The sequence below is a fragment of the Anopheles maculipalpis genome, chromosome 3RL (genome assembly GCF_943734695.1).
Source record: "Anopheles maculipalpis chromosome 3RL, idAnoMacuDA_375_x, whole genome shotgun sequence".
NCBI classification, from domain to species: Eukaryota; Metazoa; Arthropoda; class Insecta; order Diptera; family Culicidae; genus Anopheles; species Anopheles maculipalpis.
In genome coordinates this window covers 60,941,302-60,959,767 of record NC_064872.1, presented here as the reverse complement: position 1 = coordinate 60,959,767, position 18,466 = coordinate 60,941,302, and the positions used below count along the sequence as shown (strand labels likewise).

Here is an 18,466-nt window from a genome sequence, read left to right as displayed (position 1 = left end):
TCAGGAGCCTTTATATCCAAAGCACAATTACCATACACCAGTCCGAGCTTCTCACGTACCAGACATGATCGGCAATCGAGTGCGATTGGATTTTATTGATCATAAACCTTAATTTTTATGCTTCTACGCGATGTCACCGACCCGCACACCGGTGGCATATCAATAAACCTGACCACAACCGATTGCAGTTGTTACATGCAATCTTAGCTGATAATTTTAAACTTCTTTGCTACGATTGTTAATTGCGATTGCTGCATTGGGTGAGTTTTGTTTTATCCGAAGCGAAGCGTTAGATGACACATTTCAACATTTTCCACCGATTATCGATTAGAAGGTAAACCTTGCAATGGAACAATTGTATTCGTCAACATCAAAGCTGAGATGCGCACCTTCGCCCAGGAAAGCAATCCACCCCACCCCGATTGTTTTGGACAAATTGGTCCCGCTTCCAATTAACGGCCGAGCAGCATGAAATGATCGTGGGCTGCATCCCATGCACACAGCTGCAACGCGTTAAGTGCAATTTGTCAGTCAAGTCGCAGCTCGGACGGTGCCTGTTGCCTTTTTCTGATTGGTCAATTGACCGCAGCGCCATTTTCAGGCAACTTGGTGCTGCTTCTGCAAGGGTGCGCCCGAAACGTCTTCTGACCAAACACCGAAAATGTGACCCATCGGACGCGTTACTTTATTTAGCTCTTTTTCATCGCGTTCATCCCTCACCGTGACATCAAAGTTGGGTTTAAAGCGATTAGGTAGCATAAACATCACACTTTACGGCTCAGCTTGCATCGTAAAGCCAATCCGCGATGTTGGGCCGAAAGAAGCCCACCCCACCACGAACGGGCGGGATACGGATGGAGGGGGACTGCATTCAATTAATTTATGACGCAGCACGGGCAACCGTAAATGTTGTGATGATGAATTTAAATTTCATTTTAATGAATTTGTGATGCAAAGGAACCGAAAACGGACTGAATGAAAGAGATTTAAAATGGGGAGTAAAACACAAAAAAAAGGACAAATAAAATAAATACACTCAAATCGTTGAAATCACCAATGAAAGGAGGTGCATGGTGCATTGAAATGGCGAAAGCTTCATGGTCGCAAATGTATCATAATAAAGTGCATAAAAGTTTGATTGCAGAAAGTCGAGAAAACAATACTGCCCACGGTAAACGCTAGCTTTACCCTTTTAACCATCAAAATCATCTTGCTACAGCACGTTTGCATTTTTGGAAGGTTTGGCTCTGTGTCCCATCGCTCAAACTTTCAACATGTCCAGCCCACCTGTACATACCTTTAGAGGAGAAGAATGATGAATGAAATGTGAAAATAAAGAAAAAAAAAGACTACAGAAAGCGAGTGCTGGACGGTTCGCACTCATTTGCGTATTGAAACGTGACTGGAATTGGCATGGATTGATGAAGTTTTGGTTCAGCCTCACACCATAAGCGTCCGGTAGATGATCGGCCCGAATGAATCATTATAACGCAGTTGTCAATGCGCGGATAACAAAAAAGAAAACACAAAGAAATGGCGACTGACTTATGTGACTTATGTTTCTTCTTTAGTTGGGATTATCTTGGTTTTATTGTGGCGATGTGACTCCCGGGGTGACTCGGAATTCTAGCTCTCGGGCAGTACTGTTTCAATTGTTAGCATTTTAAATAGCAATCTTCTACTGATGCTGCTCTTCTTCATCAACAGAGTTCTCTTGCTTAGTTTGGTACATCGTCATAGTCATCCATTTGTTCAAAAAGTATCTACGAGTTTGCGATCTATAGCTATTAAATCAAGCATATTTCAATGTTGAATCTATTTGAATTCCGATACACACACTGTCTATACCGACTGGGAAAAAACGTGTATCTCATTAATTTTTCCTTGGGTCCTCAAGCTATGAAAATCTTGTCTTACCATTTACGGCTGCTTTAGTTTACTTGAGAAAATTGAATTTTGAAATGTAGTTTCGATTTATATAACTGATTGAATTAAATCAAGGAAAGCCACAAGTGGCAGGCCGACACCCCTCCAAATTATAGCGACCAAGCAGGTGAAGAAGAATTCCGTGTAATGTGTGAGTCAATCTGTCGTATAATTGCTAAAAAAACAGGGGTTTTGGAAAAAAATATGTCCAACAATATCGGAAAAGATTCCCAGAGTTCTCAGAGTTCTTTTTTTTTAATTGGCATTTTTTTTCTAAGCTCTTTTAGAATATGTTGTGTACAAAATTCAATCCTACAAATTCATGAACACTTTGAACTTTTGAACGGCTTCTCAAGAAATTGCGAGGATGAGAAGACAAAGAAAAAAATAATTCTTTCATTACATTTCTGTTGAAAATTGCCAGGCGCCTCCATTACATGTTTTAGCCCTCTTAGAGAAGTATAGATTTAAAAACTTATTTTCTAAAATAATTTAGAGTGTAGACAAATACAATTTTCGTAGTTTGAAAGCGTATAAAAAGTTGAAAAAACAACACAGTTGAACATACAGTTAACCAAACATTGTAAATCCGTACAAAAACCATTTACATCACAATTGTTCCGTCCTTGGTAAATCTTTAGTCCTCTTGGTTCGCAAACTTTTCTCTCGGTGTACAATGTTCTGTTACGTATCATCCAACAGAGCGGCACACGTAATGGTAACGAAACATCCCGGTCAGTCAAAACATTAGCTACCACCCTCATAAGCAAGTGCCTAGTTTCCCTGAACGTCTGCAAAGTTTTTAGTCGTACAATTGCCGGCATCTAATTGAAATGGTACGTTCTGCGGTGATTCTCTACCACAAGAATGTTGAACAAGCAAGGCTCTGTTGAAGCAGGGAATGACAGTTAGATTTCTTCAGGAATCACATTCTAATACGGCTCATGGTTCATGACCACGTCGGAGATTTTAAACCTTCATTGCTTGTCTTACCGCATTGCACTCGACGGTGATGAAAACTAGACTCTGCACTCCTTTTTTTAAAGAAGTACAATGTTTTTATCTAAGTTTTCCAAGCAAAAGTTTAACAATTCACTCAACAAAAACAGAAATTTCTTTTTTTGTTTGCCCATGAAGCAAAATGCGTCGTTTGACGTTGCTACTTTGAAATGGCTTCACCGCAAAACGTTTTGTTTCAGCGCTGTTCGTAAGTCCCTAAACCCTTCTTTTTTATGTCTGTACTCTGTGTTTAACGTCTTTTTTTCCTTTGTAGTTGGTTAGAGCTTTTTTATTTACGTAAAAGTCTGATTTTGAATAACTTTTAACTTACAAAAACTTTTGTTGAAAAATCCGACCATTAATTTTGGGGTATTATTCTTTAAGTTTGATGATGTGGTTAAGCAACGGATTGGATTCTTTAATAAGCTAAAAACATGTGATTTCGTTATTTCCATAGCATTTTTGCAGGTTATGGTTGCGGGTTTCAATTTGTTTTCTCTAAAAACGTCATAGAAACAAGATGCGTAAGCTAACGAGACTGACACTAACCATGATTGATGACGCACTACGCACCATGTGATGGAAGAACAGAAGGATTAGACAAACGATGCAAAACCACGGAAAACACTTAAACATACATCACTGCCATCACATTAGCATGCATTAACTAAGAAAATATCTGCCAATTGCCTTCTCGCGGTGGAGTACATTCCAACAAATCTTGTTATTTATTATCTTAAAATATTTTCTGTTATAGAAAATTGAACGGAATATTGTTTTTCGGTTGTTTGGTTAAATTTTTAAAACAAACTGCCTACGGCTAGCACATGAACACATTAAATTAGTAAACCAATTATTTTTTATGTATGGAACATATGATTACTTGCTTAATAAGTCTTTTTTTTAAATGCATCTCCATTTAAGGTGTTCGCATTAAAAGTTATGATAAAAAGTCTGCAAAAACTAGAAACCTCATCGTATATCATTTAAAATGGGAATGATTTCAACCATGATTACTTATAATTAGCAGACTAAAAGCGTTTGCTCGACATACAATTTTTCAATTGAAAAACGACGCACACATCAGTTTAAAAGACAAACATATTAAATTAATCAATGAGTGTGTGCTGAAATCCGTACAAAAAGTGAAAACTCGATTAATGAGATACGTTTACAGCATGTTTTAAATTTTGCCGACAAAGAAAAACGCATAACCCACTCTAATCACGTACCGGCACAGGCGGACAGCCAACCGGTACAGGTGGTTAAATAGATCCATTCAATTCAATCGATAGGCGTCCGGCATGGCGGTGTACTAGCGGTACATGAAACAATAATCAGGTGGTTAAATGAGGAACGAACAAAAAAAAACATTGATCGCTCTACTAATGGAGACAACTTTAATGAAATAATTAATACGGTATCGCGCAATCCAGTGCCGACCAACATGCCGAACATTGTCGAGGCAATGTTGTGCATTCCGAACAGTCGTAAAATTGTAAAACAGGTCCATTTGGTTCCCCACACCGGACCACATTCCCTGAGGCGCATACAAAGTTGAAATGCGATCTAGTTTATCGTTCGCCTGTAGACACACACACATATACAGCATCTTCCCACTGTTTTGCTGAATCTCAGATACTGATCACAAAAATCAAGTGTTGCCCGTTGTGCGAAACACCCCCCCGTTTTGCGCAACTGAATCAGATTTCGTTTCCTTTCGTGTGCAACACCCTTGTGCCAGGCTGTGTGGGGGACCTGGGGTCTGTTAATTGAATGCGCAGTACCGTCCTAATGCCGCTCGGACCGTTTGCGGTTGGCTGTCAAAGACATCAAAAAGTGCCTGGCTGCAGTGTGGCCCCGGTAACACTAAAACCCGACACTGTGTGGTTTCTTACGGCCATCATTAGTTTGCCGCTAATTGACACCGTTCCGGAGATAAAAATGCATTTTTCAAACAATTAACCTTGACGGACCGTGCGCCTCCATCGGTTAGCGAGGAAAGCGACGTGACGTGAAGATGTTCGTGAGATACTGCCGATGATTCACCAATTTCGAGCCTGTGTGGTACGTTCAGCTGATCATATTAATTGAATATGGAATGCTGCTCTGAGGCGTAGAGCATGATCAGGTTTCACCCTGCTAAGGACGATGGGTGGTCGAACGCTTTACGGTAAATCTATTTGCTGAGCTCCCTGTCTTGTTGCAGATCTTTAAATCTGCGAGCAAAGTGTTCGAAGCGGGTGAGTAAACGACTGTTGCAAGTTGTGGCTAATTTAAGTTATCTAAATAGTTCAACTTTTTGTTCACAGGATCGTTCAATAGACTACTTGTGCAATGTAGATTACAAACCAAACTGCTTGTTGAATGAAGTGCTAAAAACAAGCATGGCTCAGTCAGTGGAAGGCTGTGTAATAAGGCAATACAATCGTTGCGCTTCAGACACACATTAGCCATCGTACAAGGCAAACCGGCGGTCTAACGAACTGTTCCCATTCAATGCTCCCAAGTCTCGTAAATCGAGATCCTAACAGATTCACCTAAGTCTCTTTCCCTCTCTCAGATAACTCACTTGAGTAAGAAAACAAAATCAAACCATTAAAATACCATCGGCGATTCCTTTATCTCCGGCAATGCATGTACAAACTTTTCCCTCTATCAGGCCGAATGTCGCAAGATTAATGAGCCATTGTGGAATAACTATTCAGCACAACAAAAAAGCAAACATGACGGATGCTTGATCAAACATGGCACTTCCAATCCCTCTATATTCACGATAATTGGTGTGTGCGCCGCGATCAGAATCGGCACTTCTCGGCAGGAGGCCTGACCTGCCTTTATGATCAGGCCTCCTAATGATGGTTCGTGCAGGATGAATGCAATTCAGGTACGGTTTTCTTTTTTCTGTCAGAGTATAGTGAACGGGGTGAGTCTCCCTGTGTGTTGTTTTTTTCTTTTTTTGCTCCCAACGTACATCTCATTTCCCATTCCCAACACGATGAGCGTAGAAAATGAATGTTTGCCATCGGTGGAAATGGGTGCACGCGTGCATGGAATTGTAGGCACGGAAAACATTAGCCCGCGCAGATTACCGATGGCAACGATCGGTGGGAAAGTTAAGGGTGAGTTTTCAAACACATTTGCGGCTTTTCATTTGCCGATCGGACGATTGATGGTGTATTGTCCTTCGCTGTGTGCTGAATACTGAGCAGTTTGGAGCAAGACAAAGGAGCCTCTGGCAATCATTAGCCGGCTTTAAATGCTTTTTCCGTGACGTAAAGTTTTTCATTCGTTACTCTCTAGTCAATTTTGTACTTTCTTTTAATTGATTGATCACTCCATGAAATGTTGATAATTCTACCGGTTTGTCTGTAATTATTTTTTAAACCGGTTGGTTCAAAGTGATTAAATGTTAACAGTTTTTAGCAGGAATCTATGGCAGGAATCCATTTTGAATACATTTTTATTCAAATCTAAGATGAGGGCTCTTCGTCGTATGGTCTACACCGCAAGTGTTGACTAATTTTAAATTTCATAAGACATTTCCTCCTTGGATTTGGTCTCATCCTAGGCAAACTAGGTTGATTCACTTTAAATATATCCTTTCAACAACTGTTGGATATTATACTTCTTATAGCAGCTTATAGCAGCGTACCCAAAGGAGCTTTTTACATCGAATTGGCCAGTTTTGACATCTGGTCAAAGTGCCAAACTAGCTTGAATTTTCCTTACTTTATTAGACAACTATTCTTGCTTCGTTGACACTCACCTCTATTTGTTAATCGAGCATCCGTCTCGTGTTTTTCATTTTTAGATGTAAAATATTTATCCAAATAATGTTAATAATTATGCCAAAGGAAAGTTATTGATCGCAAATTATTTTTGGGGACATTTTTGGGCATCAAAGCTTGGCAATGCAATGCAAAGCATTTGAATGTTAGTCTATTCTGTCTAGGATAACATTTCTTTAGATAACTTGTATAGTTACGTGCATTTACATGCGTCTAAAGCCTAAAACATTACTTTAGGAAGCATAAGATTATTCAAAATCAATTTCTTAATTAAGCATCTAGATCGACCAAATGTACGGTGTCTTGCTATTGTAAAGATAAGAAAAAAAGAAATTTTACGAAGATTATTGAAACCTTTTTTAGCAGTAGAACGCTCCAATTTGTTTAAAATCTTCTGAAATCTTTCTCACCGAAGGCCTCATGAATTAATTGAATTTGAAACCATAGCGGACTAGACCTATAATACCGTAAACCACACATCAAACCCGATATGTGTTAGTTGTTGATCGAAATTCAAACCAACAGAAACCTTACCCCAGGCAATATACTGTACCGTTGTGCAATCATGCAACCGGGCGGGATGGATCTTCGGGTTTCAATCAAAGAGACCGCAGCCTCACACTGCACCACATTGCACCGAGTTAGGTGTAACACGTGCGTCGCCGTGACATGTTCGCTCTCTATATCGTCTGACCGCGGCCGCGAAATGGTTCACACGCAGCTACCACCCGACCAACGGTGGTGGTCCCAGTATCGTCACATCTCGTTACCAAGCGGTGCACGATCGGTTGCAGCTGCACCGCCGTGTATGGGTCGTTCTCCTCGGTTCCATCGCGTTCGCTGGCTGGCTAATTGATCGCGGCATCTATTATATTGAATTTATGATTTCACTATTTGCAATCAAGCGCGTCCCACCGACAGCCCCCGTTACCGTGTGAACCGAGTGCAGCGAGCGAAGCATCTCCCGGCATTCGGACGACCTGTTGCACCATCCAATATCCGGCGATCTTTGACCACGGACGGTTTGGTGTTGCCTTAGCGACCGGCATTATTGATGGCATTATTGATGATTACACTTCAGGGTTGCCAGAGCTTCCAGCATGTTCCCACTAACCGCTGTTGGTGTATCTATAACGTTTTTTTCGTTCTTTCCTTTCTTCCAGCGGGTACCTGTTGGTTGCGACGGTACGAGTCGTCGGGAAAGTGCAATCAGCTGTTCGCGCGTAATGTGACGCGGGAGAGCTGTTGCGGGGCAGGCACTAGTGGCGGGAAGGGCTTCAGCGAGCGGGACATACCCGATGTCGGACTGTTCTTCCTCAACGCGTTCAACGACGGGATGGAGTGCACATCGTGTTTAGGTAGGTGTAATGTGCTTTTTAATAGTTTATAGGCAAATATGTTATTCATTTGCCTGTGACAGTAGCGATGAGAACGTAGCTAAATGTAACCACAAAATATCGTTTAAAGACTGATGATTCTACAGACTGTTTTAGGGTGAATCAATTGTGGAGGATAACTTAGGAAATGTAAACTCTTGATAAATGAAATTAACGTTTTTATTTAGTTTAAGTTTTAATTGTGAAATCTATAAAGCCAAGGCACACGAAGCGTAAACTTGACCGTAAACTCAAAATTTGACTAAAAAATCCGTCAAACAGTTTGCGCTTCGTGTACCGGGCTGTAGGGTTTGAAAATCGCAAATTAAATAACCAAGTTTAGATCATATTTTATATTTTTTTACACACACCACATATTTTTTATGGACCAAGTATCGATTTCCGATTTTAAATGTGGAAGATCATCCGGGGGGCACCCCCTAGTAGGAAGGCTGACTATCCAGCTGACCAAGGAGCCAAGTTAAACCAAGAAGAAGAAGTTCTTCTCAATGGAATGAGCCATTTGACAATCAAACTACGAATAAACTAGATCAAACAAGCTTGTGAGGGCAGGCTAATACCTGCGGAAATTGTAGAGCCTAAAATAAGAAAAGAATAATTTCAAGTCATACTTTAAACAATATTAATCATACAATCTTTCTATGAAAAAAGTAAGCAAATAAAAATGCAGAATTATTAGTTTTTCGGTTGTTGGTGACATTAAAAATCAATAAACGGACTGAATAGCAAAACAAAAACTGCAATTGTAAATTTCAATGCAAAACATTCAAAAGTGATACGAACAACTATCACCATTATTTATTCCACAGATACCTGTGACCGGGCTAAATGTGGCCCAAACAAACGCTGTGTGATGCGCCGCAATCGTCCCAAATGCATTTGTGCACCGACGTGCAGCGGCGGCGGCAGCAACAAACGTCGTCCACAGTCACCGAGACGCAACAACCGGCTGCAACAGCTGCACCAGCCGCACCATCACCCCGAGCAGCAACCCCGCTTTCACCAGCAAAACATTAAGGTGATCAACCTGAGCGAAAGCCAGCGAAACCACCGACAGTATTTCGCCGACACCGGGCGACAACCAAGGCCGCGCCAGCTGCGGTACACCGGCCCAGAGACGGTCGACGGGCGTGGCGGCAGGAGTGTAAAAAAGTCTAGCCTAAGTGAAAACCGATCACCCGGTGGTAGCCAAAGAGCAGCAAGCGCGAAACACAGCGCTAAGGATAACGCTAAGGATAAGAAGCATAATTTATTGGAATCTGTGACATTAGTGAGTAGTAGTAGTCGGGATGGCAGTAGTAGTAATAGCAGTAAGAACAGTAGAAGTAGTGGCACCAGCACGTCCAAAGGTACCCACCCGACCCGTAACTGTACCGCGCCCACCTTCGGTCCCGTACCGCCCGGCTGCACCCCGCCCGGACGCGATTGGACTGGTGGGCAACGGATCGTGTTGCAGCAGCACGGCCTAGCTTTAAATTTACATCCCACCGGCAGCAAGGGTCCAAAGGCATCCAAAGGCAAAGGGCGCACGGTTGCATCGACCTTTAACCCACCCACAACGCGACGCCACCATCGGAAGGATGGTCCGGTGCGTGGCAATCAGACGATGAACGAACTAACCCACCGAAAGCCGTCCACCGCGGCACCGTTCGTTGCGTTCGGGAAGCCAAAGTTGCTGCGTGTTCCGCGGGTCGGTCGCAAGCAGAACGGTACGGCGGTACGGGTACCGCGCCGTGAGCCAAGCTATCTGGACGACGTATTCTTCATCGAAAACTATCATCAACAGCAGCGAAGGAATCGCAACCGCAACGGTCTGCCGATGGAGGATTACTGGGGCAACGAAATCATGGTAAGATGTTGATCTTACGCGGGTTACATTCGGTATTATTTTTACATGAAGTTGTGACTTGGTGTGCATTTAACATACTTAACAATTCGTTTGACTTTTTTTTACCAGAGTTTGTGCTTCCTTTTCTATTTATTACTAATAGTTCTGTTGGTTGGTTTTTCGTTCTTGATTTTTGTCTAATTCGTTATCACCTGACTAAGTTGAGCTTCTTTTATCATCTATTCAACACAGCGTCAGACTAGTTTCTACAATCCAGTTTGCGGCACTGACGGTAGAACGTACAAAACTGAATGTCAGTTGAAGAAGCGTGCTTGCAGACAAGAGATTGCATCGCTTGTAGTCGCGTACAAAGGACACTGCCAAAGTAAGTATCTTTTTACGAAATATGATCATTTTTATTTTGGTTGTTGCGTGTTATATGCGACGTTGGTGAGTAGAATTTGGAACATCTGGTCAACATCTTTGCCAAGGTTTGAATAGCCTGCATTAGGTAAACATAAGTCATTACTAGCAAAACGAGTCCTCTCGACATTCGAGGTTGTAGTAACAAAGGGACAAATTTTAGAGACCTGCTCGGGGTCGATGATTACGTCTTTTTTGTGTCTTGGATCGCTAACAAGATGCTAGAAACAAGGTGTATTATTCTTGAGCTCCAAAGCTCTCCAGTTTTTCAACCGTTAATTACAACAAATGGAGGTTTTGACATGCATTAGTAAGCCGGCATCTGTACTGCAAGCCTTGTTACGGGACAATTTACTTGACTACATGGATATAATGTTCTTCAACTGCCCGATTGGAATTCTCTCGAAGTTGCACTTTATTCCTGTATAATGTCGCAGCTGTACCAGTTCAAAGATGTTAGTTCAAAAACTCTGAAACGAATCACTCATGTGGTTCATGCGTACTTGCATTACGTTTTTGATTTATTTAGTATTTTGATTGATGAACCAACATCGATCAAACCTTTATATTCATTTCTCTTGTACCTCCTGTACCATGCCCTAGTTCCCCAACTACTTGTGTGAAACATTCCTAGTGTTTGAATCCACTGAATCTCATCGTAAAACATATTCTAATTTTAATAATGCCAAGATAACATACATTAAGATTGGCTATAAAACGTTGAAAAGCGATACTCTCGCAGCTAATTAGAGCATCTCCCTCGCATGATCGAGAGTAGCCGGCAGAATATGACTTCCTGCCAACGGCCAACTGCCAAACTCGCTCGTTCCCCTCACCCATCGCAAGCGGCTGTCAGCGGCAATATCTGCACAGCCAAACCAGCAACATCAAACAACCCCACGCTTCTCGTCTTCCTGTCTCACACGCCACACGTTTACATTCATTGCCATTCACTTTGATGACAGAATGCTTCAGCACTTCGCGCAACACTCGAACCACTAGATCAAACTGTTCTGCTCCATCGCTGTCCACAGCTTCCACGCGCAGGCTGCGGAATTTGAAAGCGGAAGACGACCGTCGTCGTCACGGGGCCGCAACGCTGGCGGTCGTAAATTTTACTCTGATTTATTTTCACCCCATCCCTCCCGTTGCACATTCGGTACGGTGACTGGCGATTACCTCGAAGCGGGGACGCGATTAACGATGCGATCTGGGCACAGCGCGATTTGCGGGTGCATCTTCAATGTCTTTGAAGATGATTCGCGTACGGCGTATGCTCGATTTCGTTTGTTTGTTGAGGGTGCAGGAAATTAACCAATCCTGCCCTGGCTAGTGTGAGCCGGAGACTGTGTGTGTGTGTATATAGTTAGTGGTTAAATGGCTGCTGGAAATGGTGATCATCATCTGCGGAATCCAGTAAGGATTATTGTTTTTCCTCAGGCGGAGGTACGGTAATCAACGGTCTGGGCTGTATCAGAAGTTGAAGTATTTACGATGCTGCTGTTGATCACCGGCTTTCAAACTGGGGCTGATGGGTTGTAATTGCACACCACCGTGTAGGTTTAACGATCGCAAACGATCATTGGACACGGTGCCGGTTTGTTTTTCTCTGTTCGTGGGTGAATTATTTGCTCCGAGGTGCACCAGTGCAGTTTATTGGAAGGGTGCTTAAGCATTGGAACGTGTTTGTAAGGTGAAAAGCCAGTAGTTTTTATCTGATGGCAAAACAAATTGTTTATGTATGATTTCTTATCGCAAACAAAAATCCTAATTCACAACAAATCAATACAAACGGTAGATATCGTCTGAAAAATTGATCATTCGTTTTTAGGATCTAATATACACTTTAACCTCAACTTGTATTCGTAATTGACATTTACAATCGCGATAAGATAGTTATACAACCTCTTTTAAATGTAATATATTACGCAGAAGTTCTTATCTTAATTGTTTCTCAAGAATTGATCAACATTCACCTGGTCAACTTCAGCATTAAAACTTGTTTCTTAGTCCATACCTTGCGCCGCGCTGCAACCGCATGTCCCAAACTCGATCAAAAATCGACCAAAAACCTCCAACCAATAAACAAATAATAATTATCTTAAAACATATGACAACATTGAATCTCCTTTCACAAGTACCACCAATCAGTGGGCTTGATGAACGAAGCATGAAATAACAGGACTCTCCATGCGACTCATTGCCATCCACACCATTTCCGATGGCGTACGGTACCGAGACGAAAAGCAGTAAATGATTTTTCATTCCCACTTGCGTGAAGTACCGGTAAATGCACACACACACACGCGCGCGGTCGTGTGTGTTTGCATTTTGGCTTCTTTTTTGTCGCTGCCCTGCCAAAGCCCTGAGGCTGCTCATGCGGCCGCAACTCATCAACGAATCGGTGTGGCGTGTCGACTTTTGGCACACGCCCGCCTAAAGGTGGCCTCGGGGGCCCCAGGTGATTAACAGTGGCGAGAAAATTAAATCAGCAACAACAGCAGCAAAAAGTAAAGCAAGTAACTGCTCCCCAAGTGTGAAGTAGGCAGGCAGGATCGAGCACACACTTAACCGCTATCTTTCACCCGAGCAAGTGTGGCAGCATCGGTGGGCGCAGCGGGCGGGCAAGCATTAAAAACTGCGTGTGCAAGGTGCAACACTCGGGGTTTGCTTACGACCAGCGAGAGGTGTGTTTATCGTCACAGTTGGAATCGCCTCGTGCCAATACGATGTGGACAGTGTTAGCTCGTGCTGATTTTAAAACCTTCTCGTTATATACACCGCAAGGTAACGCGTCAAAGTGTGCTAATACAGTTTTCTCTCTCTCTCTCTCTCTCTCTCTCTCGCTCTCTTCACCCTTTTCTCGCGTTATCCTCCAATAGCATCATGTAAGTTTGTCCAGTGTCCGGATGGGAAGCGGTGCATCGAGGATCAAAATGCAGCGCCACACTGTGTGTCCTGCGGTGGTGCGGAGTGTCGCGCCGAACGATCGCCCAAATCAGTTGTGTGCGGTACGGATGGGAACACCTACCCGAGCATCTGCGAGCTGAAGCGGCAGGCCTGCCTGACCGGTCGAGCCATCCCGGTTGCTTATCGGGGACGCTGTGTCGGTAAGTTTATTCTTAATAAAACGTGACATTCTTTCGTAGATTTTCTTTACTATTGAAAAAAATGGACTTCAAAATTGAACATTATTGAATTCTGTTCATGCACATGCCATAACGTACAAATCTACAATCTCTTGTGTATCTGCTCTGATCAATCATGCTGACATGAGACTGTACAAGAATTGAAAGACCTGCTTACTTATCGTCTATATCCTAGTTTAAAACGCCATGTTATTTTCTCAATAAATAGTTACAATTCCTTGATAGAACAAGGTATTCAGAATCAGGACAGATTAGGATTTTTGATACATAGATCCTTAGCCCCAAGTCCTAAGAATTATCAGTTCATTACAGACATTTTTACTGAAAATGGTCGAGTAGATACATTCGCATTCTTTGCACTCAACTTCAACTCAGTCCTCCAAGTTCATTGTTGCATTTAGAGCATGCCTCACTCGAGAAACTCTTCCGCGCGGGCCTGGCATTAAGGGGAGTCAAAAACGTACCTCAGCGAAAAGGACTCTAAGTGATCTTGCGTATCCTAGTTATAAAAGGAATTATACTATAAAGAACACACATTGTTTTTCAATAATGCTATAACGAACGAAGAACCTTCATGTTCACAACAGCCTTATCTGAGGATACTGACAACTGTCATTTACATTACAATGGCAGTTCTTGGAGAAAAAGATCGATATTTCAATGCACTATTAGGTTATTTTTATTGTTTTGCACAAAACTAATAACCTGAGCATATTGGGAAATAAATTATTCGTTTAGCTTTTAGTAACTCAGTGTAAAAGTTTAATTTTTTCTCAGTTTTAAAGCACCCAACCAAAATTAATCATTACTCACACCAACCAATTATCATGACCAGAAAACCCCCCAATACACCTGTTTGGCGATTCGTTTTAGTCAAGAACAACACCATCGCTTCTCACCTGTAAATGTTTAATAACCTTAGGATACGTTGACCGATGTTGCTCATCAATTTTCCGTCCAACTGTCCTTCCAAATGGGCGGCCAAATAGGCGTCGTCAATAAATAAACCAGCGCAAGTTTACGCTTCGTTCCGGATGGCTTCAGAATTGTCCCATCGCGACTTCGGACCACCGAACCACCGACCCTGTTGCGACCCATTTAAAATGTCCACGCGTCCAACGCACGTCCTGGTTATTCTGCTGACCGCTAAAGAAGCGCTGAGGAAAGAAGAGTAGAGACACACATAAAATAAGAGGAAAAAAAAGACAGTATAACCACACATAACTACCCTAAAGGCGCCTGGGAAGCAACCGGCTTAAAGGCAAACACTTCTTCTTAATGGGCAGCACACGCAAAGCGCAAAGTGTCAAAACAAGATTTTAAATTACTCCAACGACCCGGGCACCCTTCCCCGGGCACGCGTGCGTGTGTGCGTTGGTGCATCGCGTGTCGGCGTACACAAACGGGCGCGGTACACGGTAAGGACGAAGATGAAAAACGCACGCAACACCGCGACTTGCGTTGACCCGCTTGTTGTCCAATTCCATCTATCTGCCTCTGTCTGAATATTCGCGTACGCGCGCGTGTGTGTGTGTGTGGTTTTATGTGTACGAGAGGTGCACTTTTATCGGTGAGTCACTTACGCCCTCGGATGCACCCTCGGATATTTGCCACACGCACCACCAAGTGCAACGCATTAATAAGTGCACCACCTCTCAACGCATTTATGGTGAAAAAATGTAAAACACAACAAAATAAATAAATAAATAAAAACACAGAAACACTGTCAACTCGCGAACGACTTGCAAGTTGATTTGGCAGCGTGTAACCAAAGCGCAAGGACTATTAATGCGACACGTTGTTTTAGAAGTCGAAAGTTGTGTAATTGGGTTGTTCACTGCCACTGGTTTGAGGTGTTTTTTTTTTTTTAGCTGTGGAGGTTTTTACGGTAAGGAGGATGTAAATATTTGTGTAATGGAATATTTTGGTTTGATGGATGCTAAAGATTCAATCGCAAATTTATTTGTATTTAAAACATAATGCATTGAATCAGAGCTCTCAAAACTACAGATATCAGCTTGTAAGGAACTAATTGTAGTTCCAAATTATACCAAATAGGCATTCGATATTCGATATATTCAATATTAATATTAACAAATTCAGAAATTAAATGAACACTGGATCAGGAAGTCCATAAATGTGGCTATTGTATTATGGTCTAACAGTTATAACAATATTTCATACTGCGTATTTTCTACACTTTTGTTTGGGGAATGTTTTGATAATTTTTTGAAAAGTTGGCTAATTCTTAAATAACGGTTACGGCCCTCAATAGGGCGGCCTGGTGGTGCAGGCGACAGCGGCGCCCATCTTCAAACGGCCGGACCGGGGTTAAAATCTCATTCGGATCGTCCCCTCGTAGTGAGGACTTGACTATCCAACTATCGGGAAAGGTCTAGTAAGTCATCTGAACTCAAATGAAGAGTTATTCGTTGACGAATTTATAAGTGGTTGAGTTTAAGATAAAGAAACAAACATGGCCAAAGAGAGGATCACTGAATTTCAATAAACAGGTCATCCAAAAACTTGTGATGTTTTGTACGGCATTCATGACTAACAGCCATTTATGCCTACTTTGCGCCCCAAAATCAAAATCTGAAATCTGTTTACCTGGAACAATGTTCTCTTTTGGTAACGTAACGACTATTATTTATCTTACAAAGCATGCTTTAACTTGAAAGCTTATCAGAAAACCATTTCTTTAACCATTTTTCAATCGTAGTAAGGGCTGACTATCCAACAGCATGGTATCAACAAGTCTTCTTGGCCAATAGATGGCCAGCATGACCTAGTAGGTCTTTAAGCCAAGAAGAACAAGAAGAGACGTTCTTGAGCAGTTGATTACAAGCATTAGATTTTAACTTCCTGTTGCCTGATCAATTCAAAAAATTTGGGAAAAGCTTTGAACCGAAGTTAGAATATAAACAAAAAGGAAATAAAGGATCTGCATTCACATGCTACAATCAGATTCATGTTTGTGTAAATTGAAATTGATGATTTGCATTCTGTGCTCTGACTTGTAAACGGAGTTCATTACATGCGCACGCTTTCTTTCAGAATTTCCGCCAACACTGTTGTAAGCTTTTTCGTTGCATAATTTTTGGTTATTCGCACGAACTCACCACCGGACAGGAAGGTACCGAATAGACTTTCTCCGCTTTGCCTAACCTTCCATCACAACTGTGCTCCCATATGCGTTCAAGAATCGTGCACAGAACAGCTGCAAGTATCGTGTTTTGCAATCAGCAAACTATAATAAATCGTAGACGTACACTCCACACGAAAATGCTTCCAGTTATGAATGGGCTGTCCGGCAAGAATTTCCTTTCCGAAAGGAAGGAAATACTCCATTCCTAGTGTACGCCTGACGTTCCATTCTGCTCCATACTGCTGCCGTTTGGCACTCGCTGATATCTGAAATTTGATCTTCTTCACGTCAATGTTACATCTCTTCGTACTTCCGATCGAAACACACTCAGGAACGAAGCAATAAAAAAAAAAAACACCAACGACGAAAAACAGTGCACCATGCAACTGGGAGTGGTAACGCCTCGATCGCCAACGGGTTTTTCTCAGCTATCAATTAGAACCGATTGCGTTTCAAAATGCAATCAAACTTTGATCACTGGTATCGAGCAGCAGCAGTAGGTGCTTCATTGCACCGACCGGGCCGCTAGCGTTCGTGATACTGCTACCACCACCAGTACGGCAATTGACGTAAACTTAGACGGACAGAATTGGGTCGATCGGTAAGCTGCCGTTGGCAGCCGCCAACGATGAGACGACCACGTGCATCGGGATCGGGTCCGGTGGCGACTTGTACGCTCGTGCCTGATGACGGGGTCTAAAATGGGTTGCCGGGACGGGATCGAATCGGGTATTGGTTACATTCCGGGCAGCAGGAAGGCTGTAACACATCTTTTTCACTCAATTTTAAATGGAAAATTATGTACAAACTAGCTTCATAATTTGATTTTTTTAATTTGATTTTGCGTGAATTTTTCGTAAACGAATATGAAATGTAATATTTTTTCAAAAACTAAGAGGATAAACATTAATAGAAGCAGAGACAAACCAATGCATACAAATTTGGAAGCGTTTCGCCGTCAAAAAACATAAGTCAATATGATTTGTAACATAAGTTACGGGAACTTATGTACGGGAATGCGTATTTGAAAACTATAATCATGTTTTATTGTTTATTGTTGCAGTATTTAATGTTTAAAATGTTGTTCAGCCCGGGCACGGCCATTCAGGATGGTTATGTGGAACGAAAAATCTACTGTGATTTTGCCTTAATATTGCTATTAAATAGGGCAGCCCGATGGTATAGATAGCTTACACACACAATTTTTACTTAAATTTAAATCCAAGGAGGGAATGTTAATACGGCAAAAAACCGTCATTTATTTTTTTTAATTTTTTTTTTAGTATGACGGCCTGCGCCGTATTGTCATCTTGGAGTTAAATAAAAAAATCAATCTCCAATATTTATTACTTTGCAGAAGTAAGATATGCGTTGAACTCGTTTGCTAAGACCCGTGTTTCTACTCATATTGAACCAAAGTAGAGTATTAAAAAGATCAACAACGGTTTGAATAATAGAAGAAGACTTTTATAAGACGTAGAACCTAAACCTTTCACTTAATAAAACCCCAACATTACATATGGAACAGAGGAGGTTTCAATACAAATAAATTCCCGTTTACGTCCCATATTGCAAAACCTCCCCATATGTAGCGATGTCCGTCCATTTTCATTAGTACGGAACATGATGTGAATTTATTCATGATTTGCGCTCAAGCTGTTTCCAATTACAAACCATTCTAAGACGACTCATTCAAGCGCTCAAAACCCTATCCGGAGTTGGCCCCTAGATTGAAACCCATCTCTTAATCGCTTATGGCAAGCACGCAGACGGCGCCGAATGATAAAAGCTACACATTTAATTGT

General features: G+C 41.9%; 2 protein-coding genes across 2 annotated transcripts in view; one reads left to right on the top strand and one right to left on the bottom strand.

The window, feature by feature from the left end:
* The window catches only part of LOC126561303 (nuclear pore membrane glycoprotein 210), a 359,207-nt gene that overhangs the window by 90,414 nt on the left and 250,327 nt on the right, over positions 1 to 18,466 (bottom strand). The gene's annotated exons all lie outside the window — the stretch shown is intronic.
* LOC126561736 (uncharacterized) overlaps positions 1 to 18,466 on the top strand; it is a 69,185-nt gene that overhangs the window by 32,249 nt on the left and 18,470 nt on the right. Inside the window, exons 2-5 of the mRNA XM_050218044.1 lie at positions 7,880 to 8,074; positions 8,923 to 9,962; positions 10,194 to 10,326; positions 13,247 to 13,474. Coding sequence (XP_050074001.1) covers positions 7,880 to 8,074; positions 8,923 to 9,962; positions 10,194 to 10,326; positions 13,247 to 13,474 — 1,596 coding nt within the window. The remainder of the gene's footprint in view (positions 1 to 7,879; positions 8,075 to 8,922; positions 9,963 to 10,193; positions 10,327 to 13,246; positions 13,475 to 18,466) is intronic.